Genomic DNA, 13,010 nt, shown 5'->3' with positions numbered 1-13,010 from the left:
GGGGCCGAGAAGGTAGCACCTGATGCCTTTCAGCGGCTGCTTGCTGCTTCCAGCTGTTCTTTATACAGCCTGGGGTCGAGCACATGAAGATACAGGGGCTGTGTGCTTGCTAGCCCTAACGGATGCTGCTCTCCAGAAGCCCCAGCTAGTTGCACTTCACCTGCAGTAAGGTTCTGCCAAGCCCAAGCTCTCAACTCATTCAATGGAGATGGCAAAATTCCATTCTTAACTATGGTCTGGGGTCTGAATTTCAGACTGCGTACTGTTCAGCAGCTGAACACACAACTCCCTCTGCTGGCAATGGGAGGTTTACACAAAGATCAAAGGTTAGATATGGATGTTAGGTAGTATCTAAACTTTATTTATTTGGTACCTTCTTGTCATTCAGCATCACTCAGTGGGGGAAATAGTGGCATTTTGATGAGCGCTGCTGTTTAATCCCTTTTGTCTTTGTGGCTCACTCCGATCTTTTGTGCAGCTCCCTGGTTCTTCCCTGTACCAGCCCCGCCAACATTCCATCCACTATTCTGAGCAATATTGATATAGCTAATGTCAACATTAAGTGTTTTCATTAGCCTTTGGCATTGACTCTCCATGGAGATTAGTAAGGGGCTGGGGTGTTATTTCAGGCAGGCTGCAGACTGAGGAAAGCAAGTGTGTCAGTTATACTCAACTCCCCATTTGTAAAGGTTTTCTTTGCAACTCTGAGAGCTAGAAACGTAGAAAAACTCAGATTGTACATCATCTGAATACATCACGTGGACTATGTTAATACGTGAAGCAGGCTCTGCATTGAGCCAAGGCTCGAGAATAAGCATTCTTCCAAGATCAAAATACTCTGCATTCAAACAGAAAATAGAAATTTGTAAGAGCACCACCTACTACCATCCCTTCCAGCAGGATAGAGAACTCCCTGCTATTGTCAATTTTGTCTTGAATGAAATATTCATGATTCTAAGGCAAAGAAGATTTGAACAGAGAGTTCAGTACAGTTGAGGGTGCAATGGTAGGAAGGGAGAAGTATTATTAGATTTATTTAAAAAGAAAGGGGGGATCCTATTCAAGATGCCAGGTGTCCCTACCATGAACTACATAAACAGAATTAGATTATGTATAAAACACCCAACGCTTCTCTCTCCCACCCATCTGATGAATCTCAAAGGCCCACCTCCATAGCAGCCCACATAAATAGGCATGTCTTGCAGTGTATTCTGAAGTTCAATAATCCAGGGCTATTTCAGACCGGAGAGGAAGCCTGTGTCAGCACAGAGGCTGTTCACAGAAACCACCACCACCAGCCCCTGCTCTTTTAAATCAAGGAGGATCCCACACAAATGCCTTCACTGATTGCAGTTGTGGCAGGGTGGCACAGCGAGAGACAGTCTCTCTAGCAGCAATATCCCAGCCCATTTAGGGCTTTATAGATCAAAACCTGCAGTTTAAATCAATCTAAAAAAACAACAGGTAGCAATACTGATCATAAATCACCAGTGACACATGCTGCCAACAGGAAGCCCTGCTTTTATAGATGGCTGTTGCTCAATTTCTGTACCATCTTAAATTTCCAGATAGATCTACTGCTATGTGATCATCCAACAAGACAACAGCTTGGGATCCAATACAACCCCCGCTTTGCGAACACAGGTAATGTGATGGGAGCATAGTCTCCAACAAAGGGAGGCAGGATTACTTATTGCATTCGTGCATTTTTAATAAATAATGGGCATGCCAGCTTTGCACCACAGGTGCCTTATGTACTACAACTCTATTCCATAAGTTATAACCAATGGCCACGCATTTGATCACAAAAGTATTGCCTGAAAACATCACACAAGGACAGTATTGTTTGTGTATATATAGCATCTTTGCATCCTAAACATGATACTGTGGCGCAGTATTAATCAGAAATAACGCTTAGCTTCTATTTTCATACAGTAGCCTTCGATATCCTTGAAAGGTCACCATAAGCAGCAGCACTGCCATAGGATTTGTTGCTTAACAAGAGAACGCATTGACGAGGATACTACATTTCCCACAATGCATTGCTTGGGCGTCCTACGGTGGCCTGTAGTTAAACTCAGGAATCCTTTATCTATTCGCCTCTTTAAATGTTAATCAGCTGACTGAAATTCTTCACAGCAGCTATGGCTGCCTTCCACGCAGGATTGTTAATGGGTTAGCGTGGGTGATTTTAAATTTAAAAGATTAGAGAGAGAGCAATGTACTGTTCCCTGAGTGCATAACACAGAACGATATCAAAGTATATTTCGGTGAAGTTTTTTATTTAAGCCTTGAAAATCTATGTAAATCCCCCCTCCACTGAAATCATTCCTGTTGTATGCATAGCCAACACGACTAAATACATAAATAAACATGGGGGAAATACTGCATAAATTGGTCTCCCCTCCCAGAAGTTTCCCCACCTCAGTGTTTAGCAAATGCCTTCTTTTGTTTTTTGTTTGCAATGCATTTGATATACTTTTTACACATAAAAATGGGATTTTCCATCCCTCTCCACCGTTTATTTCCCTTTTCAAATGATTTCTGTTGAGGTTCAGGACTTTGCAAATAATTTAATGCATTACTTTTCCACCCCTGTAATACTTTTGTGTTTGCTGCTGCTGTTCTATCTAAATTTTCGTTCTAGCACAGCATGTTAATATAGACTCATTTGCATGAGCCACTCCAAGATGAATGGTGGGTTTAAAACAAAAAAAAAGATTTTTTTTTTAAACCTGCTGGTTTCGTTACGCATCCACGTCTTTGAAAAAAAATCCCCTCGTGTTTAATAAACTGTCACATACACGTTAAACTGCTGCTAAAGTACATGAGGCACTCGATGAAAATGTAGCTGCTGAATGAAGCAACAGCGTCCAGCGTTTAATCCCTGCGTGCCTATTGGTAAAGCAACCGATCCACAATTTGGATCAAAATATTTTAGGAGGTCAGATCCTACCCCCTTCTCACCTAATATTCTCACTTTTGCCTAGAGCTCACTGAATAGCTTTTCTCCCCTTAAACTATCGAGCTGCACCTATTAGGTTGTCTCTTTCTCTGCTTCGTGTATTTATTTATTTTTAAATCGTGTGTTCACCTCTCCTCTTCCCCCCCAATTAAAATAAATACCCATCTGAATTAAAAAGGAGAAAGCTATTAGACGGGGTAGACAAGCACACGAAGAGGGGGCTGGAGAGAAACAGATATGGAAATTTTCAAGGACAAATGGTTGATTATTTAAATCCTGTATCTAAATAAAATAATTCTTCCCGTGCATTGTTTATAAACTGACAAACTATTTGTCCGATTGTTCCCTATGGCATGCCCTGTAATTGAGCTGGGAAGGGTGGGTGCGTCCCGATCTGTGGGTCCATGTATGTATATATATTTGTTTGGTGGTGGTTTTCGTGTTGTTAGGATTCCAGGTTATTTTATGGCTATTAAAAAGTGTTTCAGATGTATTTTAACTCTCTCCATCTGAAGTGACTCGGTACCATAAGGTCTCAGATTTCAGCCCCGCACCTCACTTTTTGCGGCCACGATGTTATTTTATTCCCATTTGTTATAAAAAATAGAAGGAAAAGGGGGAAGAAAAAACAAGCTATCCTTCCAGCAAAATGGCGATGGCACGTACATTTAATCCCCTAATAGCAATTAAACACTTTCCCAAGATATGTATGTAAATTACGGTTACACTAGCGATAATCTGCCCCTCTCCCAGTCCCAGGCTCCCCCTCCCCATGTCCCCTCAAAGAGGGTGGAAATATGTTTTTAAAGGATAAGATCAATTCCTCACTTAAAAAATGCAGGAGGAAATAAAACAGCTCAGGATTGCCCCTGTGCAAGTCCCTAAAGCAGTTTGTGGGGGGCAAACGGGATGGGGAGGTGACAGGTGCAGCCCGTGGGGTACCTGGCTGGGTGTGTGCTGAGGGCTGGGGTAAGGTATGCGGCGTGTGGGGTGTCTGTGTCCCCCAATTTTTTCTCCATGGCAGCTGGGTTTGTTATTGTTTAGGAATCTCTGTGCCCAGTGCAGTGGTTTTTGGGGAGAGGGACAATTGAGAGAACCCCCCTCCCTGCCCCCGCTGCCCCCCATATAGCTCAGGCATGGGTGGGGCATGTCCCCTGCCCGTGTGCCCCCAGTCCCAGACAGGGGGCAGCCAGGGGGACTCTGGGGGAGGGGGATGGCTGCAAACTTCCCATCTAATACCAAAGAAAGTTTTGCAGAGCAGGAGTTTGGGGAGGGGGCAGGAGTGGCGGTCCCGGGGCTGGGGGCGGGAGGTTCCCCCCGGGGACCCCCCCAGGCTTGGGGGAGCCACCCCTCCCCCCCTCCCCGGCCAGGTCGGGCTGCGCCTCGCCTGGCTCGGGGCTCCCTGTGTTAGTTGGGGTCTGTTCCCGGGGCCCCCGAGGGGGTCCCGGGGCCCGCAGCGGGCCGGGATCGGGGTCCCCCGGCGGCCCAGACCTGGCCCTTGCCCCCGGTGGCTCAGCCCGGGCCGGGCCCCCCCGGCCGCCCGGCTATGGGGGCGCAAAGGGGAAATGTGGCGGGGCCCCGGCGGCACCCGGCGCCGTTTGGGGCGGCCTGAGCGGGCGGGGGGCGGCGGCGGCGGGAGCGGGGCCCGGCGGCGGGGAGCCCAGGGACCGGGGCAGCCGGGGGCGGCGGCGGGGGGGCGCGGGGCCGCCCGGGGAGGGGGAAAAGGGCCGCTTGGGGCGGCGGAAGAAACACAGATGTCGGCGGCGCGGCGCCATTCGGGGCCCTGAGCAGGCAGCCAGCAGCCCTGTCCTCACCGCGGTCCGCACCGCGGCGCTAAATACCCGGATGCGCCGGCTGCTGCCTGGAGAGCCAGACACAGCGCGGGAGGCGGAGAGGAGGCAGAGCTGAGCCTGCTGGGGGGGACCGAGACCCGCAGACGGCGGGAGGGGCGGCCACTCACAGCCTGACAGACACAGAGGCACAGACCAGGCCCACGAGGGACAGAACCACAGAGAGGCACCTGGGCCCACCGCCGCCAGGAGGGGACGCCGGTTGCAAGGGGGCGAACCCGTCTGCCCATTGCAAGGAGAAACCCTCCGCCCGGTGCCCATCTCGCAGGCCGGCCTTCCGCACGGCCACTGGGACGAAGCACCGCACGTGGCAAGAGCATCTGGGGGGCAGCAAGGCGGCTTGAGGACCCTGTGCACAGGGCTCTTCTGATTCCCTTGGCCCAGAGGGAAAGCAAAAGATGACGGAGAATTCCGCCTCAGCCCCTGCCGCCAAGCCCAAACGGGCCAAGGCGGCCAAGAAGTCAACAGATCACCCCAAGTACTCTGACATGATAGTGGCCGCCATTCAAGCTGAAAAGAGCCGGGCCGGCTCATCTCGCCAGTCCATCCAGAAATATATTAAGAGCCACTACAAAGTGGGAGAGAATGCTGACTCCCAAATCAAGTTGGCCATCAAGAGGCTGGTCACCACTGGTGTCCTCAAGCAGACCAAAGGGGTTGGTGCATCTGGCTCTTTCCGCCTGGCCAAGGGTGATGAACCGAAGAAGCCACCCCCAGCTAAGAAGGCCAAGAAGGAAGTCAAGAAGGCCACGACGCCCAGGAAAGCAGCTAAACCCAAGAAAGCTGCCACCAAGTCCCCAGCCAAGAAGCCCAAAGCTGCCGCCAAGAAAGCCAAAAAGAAGCCAGCAGCCGCTCCAAAGAAAGCCAAGAAGCCAAAGACTGTCAAGGCCAAGCCAGTGAAGGCATCGAAGCCTAAAAAGGCAAAGCCATCAAAACCCAAAGCAAAGTCCAGTGCGAAGAAATCAGCCAAGAAGAAGTGAAGTGCAAGCCTGGGATCTTCTTTCTTGGACACTCTTCTTCACCTCTACTTCTGTAAATAGTTTTCTCCTTTATTCTCTTCTCTCTTTCTATTGCAACTTTATAAAAGACTGGACTATTATTTCCCTGAAATAGTTAAAATAATTCAATTACTAAAAAAACAACAACGCAGTGCTGAGACTTGTCTTATAAGTGTTATTGGTTGGGTTTTTTTCTGTTGTAATCTTAGAGCTCTCTATTTTTTTTAATGTATGAAATACTTATCTGTGTTTTGGGAGCGGGGGGAATCCATGTTGGATAAAAGGGAATTGAGTTCCCCAGTCTCCTAACAGCTCCAGGGTATCATACAGGTAAATTGGCTGTGCATGGAACTTGCCCATGCCAGAGTATGGGGACAAAGATCCCTAAATGAAGGGGGTCTGAGAAAAATAATTATGCTGGAAGATCATGACCACATGGGATAAATTGCTATAGCATAAATTACATTTTCTTTAACCTCAGTCTGATGGTTCAGCATTTCCTATATATATATGTACTAATGACAGGGAGACCAGCTCATGATGCATGTGCTGTGTCTTCCCCACCCAGTGAGAGGAATGGACTGGAGTTGGTAATCTGTCCACCTACTTTGTTCTTTTGGGAGGAGGTTGCCATTTAACTGAGAGGCTTTAAATGGGGATCAGTGGAGATTTCCTGGTGGGATTTGCAAAGTGGATTTTTCCTAAAAAGGATGGATTTGCAGAAAATCGTGGGTGATGGCATTGAAGTGGAAACAGAGGAGTGAGATCTAACTCCCCCACCCCCTCAAAAGAAATGAGAGAAAAAAGAGGTTCTGCTTCCAACTGCATGAGAAGCATCGTCCTAATCCCTTCAGAGTCTAATATCTTGTGGATTAAGAGAAGGGGTTAAGAAACCATCCCTTCACCACTGACTGTTATGCTGGGTTCTCTGAGTGCTTTCCAACTCTGCAGCGCCCACTTCCTGATCCATAGCTTTGGTATGTAGCCATACATCTACAATAGAAAGGGCACCCGACCAACAGTTTCTTTAGGTGTAGATTTTTTTGATTGGTTGGGGAGGGGGAGGGAGAAATGTAACCGATACTGAATCTGTCAAAAGTTGCTTTATGGAACTGGAGCTGTGTACTATTATTGCTTCAGATGGGGGGGGGGGGGGTGGGGGGGGGGGGGTGGGAGGGCAGTGTGGAGGGGATATTTCCAATAAAAACAAAAAAGTATATTTGGTGGGTTTGCTGTTTAAAACCAAGTGAAAATCTCAGGATTGACGCTTGTTCATTTTATTTTGTAAGTGTAATTTGTGCAGGAAATAATTTGCTGTCTTTGTAATTTTAGAGTTTAAAACAACAACAGCAAATAAATAGAGGAAGGTTGAAATTTCCCTCATTCACTGTCTTCTTTGTATTCTTTAGTATTTAAAAATACACAAGCTGGAGAGGGGAACACGGGGAGAAAGGGTTATGCGTGTGTGCACACATGGTTGGCTGGTAAGGTGTGATTACTCTTCCAACTTGTAAAAACACTGATAGCTCTCTGGTATGTAAGAAGGTGCTGAAGGGATAAGGAAAGTTTGCTGGTGCCTGAACTATAGATAAACCCTAGACCTAGAGCATGGGGTGTCACACAGGGTCGGAACAATTGAAAGAGATTGGGAGGGAAAGCTTCCTTCAGTAAAAGGGAGTGGTGATGAGGGGCATTTCACAAGCATAATGCCACCTGGCTTCTAGGTTGACAGACTGGGTATCCAAGCTAGAATACCCTGAGCACAGAAAGTGTCCAAATCACCTTCCATCTTTCCTGATTTGTCAAATGGACTCTGCCACTGAAATATTGTCACTGTACTAAAAGAATCTTTTACTGCATCCCAGCTGGCGGTGGAAAAGCAGATTGTGAGGCCACTGCTCAGGCGCTCTGTTTCTGGGGAACATTTGTACAATTTTGCCAATGCTTTTCTGTCCTGACCTGTGCTAGCCTTTGCTATTCCAAATCTTGGCTAGAGTGGCAGATTTAACAGTAAGAAGGGTCAGCAAATGCTGCCTGCCTCCCCCCAGTCTGGGTCCCCCATCTCCCTCTTCCCATTTGCCAGTAGCAGAGAAGCAAAAAGATGGGCCCCGGTCCAGGTTTAGATTGTGGTCCCTCACATGCCATCACATGTCCCACATTCATTAAAATAAACTCTCACCTCCCCCACCCCTGCAGTCATCTCTACCTCTCCTCCCCCGTTCCCCTCCTCCCCAGCTCCATGCTTTGCCATCTGCTCTCTCTGGCCTGGACTGTGCACCAGTTCTGCTGCCTCCTAGAGCGAGGACCACTGCTCCCACCAAAGCCAGAACTGCTGTCGTAGAAGCCAGAGCCATGAATCACTACTGCTGCCACCAGAGTTGGAGTCAGAGCTGCTAGGAAGAGCAGCCTTGCTGGTTGCTGCTGCCCACATTTGAATTTGCCTGGTCAGTTGGAGGAGAGGAGGGACCTCCGATCATTGGTGGTACCTGCTAATCAGAATTCATGGCACAGCCACCATTTTGGAGGCCTCCCTCCCCAGGCAAATTCAAACGTGGGCAGTGGGGACCAGCGCATTGCTCTTTCTACAGATCCCAGCAGGCTGCAAACAATGGCAGCAGCGTATAGGTTGTGTGGCTGAGCAGTGCTGAGCCTGCAGGGGTCCTCCAAGTGCATATGTAACCCACATACCTTCTGGGTGTGGTGTTTTGTCCCCTCTAGTGGCACCGAGACCACTTAAAGAGAGCGATAAAATGGGTCTGCTCATGCTGTAGTGTAGAGGCTCATGCACTAAGCTCCAGAGGTCCCAGGTTCAATCCTGTCCGCTGACAACTGGGGTCTATTGGCGTTCCACATGGACCCTGAGCAGCTGCACCACCTGTTCCTCTGCCATCTGCCCCCTCCCACTCGATTCTAGGGCCCCACTCTCACAAGTAACTTAGTCAGTCACCATAGCAAGGGGGCAGGGGTCCTCTTGCTGCTTCAAGGAAACTGCATGAGTTGCATGTGTCTACACTCTAACATCTCACCTGGCCATCAGCCCTGGGGTCCCACTCACCAACCTGTCCTGCTCTGCCTTTGCAAACTTCCCACAGCATTTGAGCGTGCCCAGCAGTGGCCGGGAGTAAAAGGAATTTCCTACCCTATCCAGAGTGGTAGCCGTGTTAGTCTGTATCACCAAAAAGAATGAGGAATACTTGGGGCACCTCAGAGACTAACAAATTTATTTGGGCATAAGCTTTCTTGGGCTAAAACCCACTTCATCGGATGCATGCTGTGGATAATACAGTCGGAAGATATATATATATACACAGAACATGAAAAGACTGGGAGTGGATGGGTCATTACACAAAACATCTACCAATGTGATATATGCCATCATGTGCCAGCAATGCCCCTCTGCCATGTACATTGGCCAAACCGGACAGTCTCTATGCAAAAGAATAAATGGACACAAATCAGACGTCAAGAATTATAACATTCAAAGACCAGTCAGAGAACACTTCAACCTCCCTGGTCACTCGATTACAGACTTCAAAGTCGCAAAACTTCAAAAACGGACTCCAATGAGAAACTGCAGAATTGGAATTAATTTGCAAACTGGACACCATTAAATTAAGCTTGAATAAAGACTGGGAGTGGATGGGTCATTACACAAAGTAAAAACTATTTCCCCATGCTAAGTTCCCACACACACACACACTGTTACTCACACCTTCTTGTCAACTGTTTGAAATGGGCCATCCTGATTATCACTACAATTTTTTTTTCTCCTGCTGATAATAGCCCACCTTAATTGATTAGTCTCATTATAGTTGGCATGGCAATGCCCATTTTTTTCATGTCCTCTGTGTATATATATTTTCCTACTGTATTTTCCATTGCATGCATCCGATGAAATGGGTTTTAGCCTACAAAAGCTTATGCCCAAATAAATTTGTTAGTCTTTAAGGTCCCACAAGTACTCATTCTTTCTATCCTATCCAACAGGGGTTGCAGCCACTGGGCATGCTCCAGTGCTGAAGGGGCTGCTGCTGGGAAATGTAGTTTATTTCCATAGCCTCCTCTTGCTGTGGGACACTGAGAGGCATGTGTGTCTGTCTGCCTGTTCCAGACTCTCCCACAGCACTCTCCGCAGCCATTCCACAGTCTAGTTCTGCCTGTCACTGCTAAATTCTGCAGAGCAATCAACATTTTTTTAGGACTACCCTCTCAACTGAAGGATAAAATAAGAAGCACAAAGATACACTCTATTTAGACCTAGACTTCCAACTTAGTTATTCTCATGCTGGAAGATGTCTGAAAATGAAAACCATAAACACATACAAGTCTGGTTTTAGAAAGCAAAAAGACATTTATTACAAACTGCCTCCAGAGATCCTAAGCAGCAGAAACGATCATTCTTCTTCGAGTATAGTACTTGCTCATGTCGATTACATGTTATCTGTGTGTGCGCCGCGTGCCCTGCTGCCCGACATTTTCCTGCTAGTTGTATCCATAGGGCCAACCCTAGCATCCCCTGGTGGCCTGTACTCATGCACCAGTATAAGGGGTGCTGCTAGCCCCGCATTCCTCCAGTTCCTTCTTACTGCCAGTGACGGCTGCTGGAACAGTCCTCTTCTCTTGCTTCGACAAGCCTCCCCTAGTGGTTTACAGATCTCTTCTTGTAAATAGTTAGTAGTTGTCAGTTCTAGTTCTTGTTAGTTAGCTAGTCCCCTTAATGGATGTCGATCCCAGGACGGGGCATGCCCTGATCCTCAGGCTTCAAACCATATGCAGCTTATACTGAACCCATGCCAGTGCTGGTGAGCAACCCCCATTCCAGCTGCCAAAAGTGCTTGGGGGAGGCTCACGACCAAGATAAGTGCAGGATCTGCAGGGGCTTCTGGCTGCATACCCCAAAGTACCGTTTTTTTCAAAGATAAGGTCTGGCTGCTTCCGCACCCAGCCTTTCTATCCAACATGGTGTTGCAATTTCACATCAACCAAGACATCTTTCTGCTGGTCTTCTTCCAAAAACCTCACAAGACAGAAGAACAGTGTCTGCATTCTCTGGACATTAGAAGGGCCTTAGCCTTTTATATTGACAGGACAAGACCCTTCCACAAATCGACGCAGCTTTTTGTTGCGATAGCAGACAGAATGAAAGGGCTCCAGGTGTCAGCCCAGAGGAACTCGTCCTAGATCACGGCCTGTATCCGGGCCTGCTACAAGCAAGTGGGGACCCCACCTCCAGCCATTGTAAGGGCCCACTCAACAAGAACACAAGCATCTTCAGCGGCTTTCCTGGCACAAATACCAATACAGGACTTTGTCAGGGCCATGACATGGTCATCAGAGCACACGTTTGCATCTCACTACGCCATTATCCAACAGGCCAGAGCCAATGCCAGTTTCAGGAGAGCTGTGTTATAGTCAGCATGCCCCTGAACTCCTAGCCCAACTCCAGAGATGCTGCTGGTGAGTCACCTAACATGGAATCGACATGAGCAAGCACTCGAAGAAAAAATGGCTACCTACCTTTTTGTTGCTCACGTCCATTCCATGACCCACTCTCCTTCCCCACTGTCTGAGTGGACAGCGAGAAGAAACTGGAGGGGTGCGGGGCATAGGCGTCGACTTCTATGGGGGCCGGTGGGTGCTCGACCCCCTTCTGTCCCTGGCCCTGCCCTGACTCCACCCCTGTCCTGCCCCCATTCCAACCCCTTCCCAAAGTCCCCGCCCCAACTCCGCCCCCTTCCTGCCCCTATTCCAACTCCTTTCCCAAATCCCCACCCTGTCCCTCTCTTCCCCGCCTCCTCCCCTGAGCGCGCCACAGTCCCGCTCCTCCCCCATCCCTCCCAGAGCTTGCTACAGCTGTTTGGCAGCGGCAAGCACTGGGAGGTAGGCAGAGGAGCGGGGACACGGCATGCTCAGGGGAGGAGGTGGAGGCCAGGGCTGCCCAGAGGGGGGGGCAAGTGGGGCAATTTGCCCCAGGCCCCACAGGGGCCCCCACGAGAGTTTTCAGGGCCCCCCACGAGAGTTTTTGGCAGCAATTCGGCGGCGGGTCCTTCACTTGCTCCGGGACCCGCCGCCGAAGACCCCAGGCCCCCTGAATCCTCTGGGTGGCCTTGGTGGAGGCAGAGGAGGAGGTGAGGCGGGGCGGGGAGTTTGGCTGCTGGTGGGTGCAGAGCACCCACTAATTTTTCCCCATGGGTGCTTCAGCCCCGGAACACCCACGGAGTCGGCACCTATGGTGCGGTGCCGGTGGCGCCCCTTATACTGACGTATGAGCATGGAGCTTTAGGGAACACTAGAGCCAGCCCTATGGATACCATTAGGGGAAAAATCTCCAGCAGCGGTGCATGTGGCGCATGCACACCTAACATGGAATCGACATGAGAAGCACATCTAGAAGAACAACAGATATAGGGTGACCAGATGTCCCGATTTGATAGGGACAGTCACGATTTTTGAGTCTTTTTCTTATATAGGCTCCTATTACTCCCCACCCCCGTCCCGATTTTTCACATTTGCTGTCTGGTCACCCTAGACAGATACGAAAGGTAGGTAACTGCTTTTTTATAAGCTTCCTGATCAACCCCTGCAGTCTGAAGTAGAAAGTCAAGAATTGCATATCAGTTCAGCAAGTAGGACTCTGTCGTGTCAAGGTTTAAGTCAGGAAAACGAGTAGTGCAGTACCACTGAAGCTGCACCTGTAGTAGTAGCTGATGATATCTCCAGAGACACTCTGCTTGGAACCAGCATATTGAAGATCCTGTAAGATGAGCTACAAACCAACAAAGCCAAAGATACCATAGATTATCTTAAAACAAAAAAATCACAACAAAGATCATGTAGATGAGCATGTCAACAATGAAGCAGGTCAAAGCTGTCTTCCTGCTGAAATAGGTTTGAAGTTCCCATCTGATAAGTCACTTTCCAGATTTAGTGTTATCACCTGACCTATTGTGTATATTTTATGTATTGATTCTTGCCAGTCCACTGAAAGTGATATACCAACTGTATAGTTTCCTTTTTTTTCCTACAAACTACCATTTTTCATTTTCATTGTACAGAATGAAAAATGCACTGCATGTAGATTTGCATGTCAACTGCCTAGCATACCCATATCTTTCAGATTATGCATACTGTCACATTTGTTGGTTGTCCAGGGGTACAGACACTCACAAAGTAATGTGGGTGATAGATTTTCAATGA

At 48.5% G+C, this 13,010-nt stretch overlaps 1 protein-coding gene across 1 annotated transcript; it reads left to right on the top strand.

The window, feature by feature from the left end:
* The first annotated feature begins 4,815 nt into the window (after positions 1-4,815).
* Positions 4,816-7,196, top strand: LOC117880630 (histone H1.0). The gene has a single exon (XM_034776964.1). It carries the CDS (start codon positions 5,214-5,216, stop codon positions 5,793-5,795), a length of 582 nt encoding a protein of 193 aa, XP_034632855.1. The 5' UTR covers positions 4,816-5,213; the 3' UTR covers positions 5,796-7,196.
* The last annotated feature ends 5,814 nt before the right edge of the window (positions 7,197-13,010 follow it).

The sequence above is a fragment of the Trachemys scripta genome, chromosome 1 (genome assembly GCF_013100865.1).
Source record: "Trachemys scripta elegans isolate TJP31775 chromosome 1, CAS_Tse_1.0, whole genome shotgun sequence".
Lineage (NCBI taxonomy): Eukaryota > Metazoa > Chordata > Testudines > Emydidae > Trachemys > Trachemys scripta.
Note: the sequence above shows the minus strand (reverse complement) of the source record. Positions and strands in the feature narration are given on the sequence as shown.

Excerpts from the sequence above, each read along its gene's own strand:
- LOC117880630 (XM_034776964.1), top strand. The coding sequence starts at position 5,214 with ATGACGGAGAATTCCGCCTCAGCCCCTGCCGCCAAGCCCAAACGGGCC.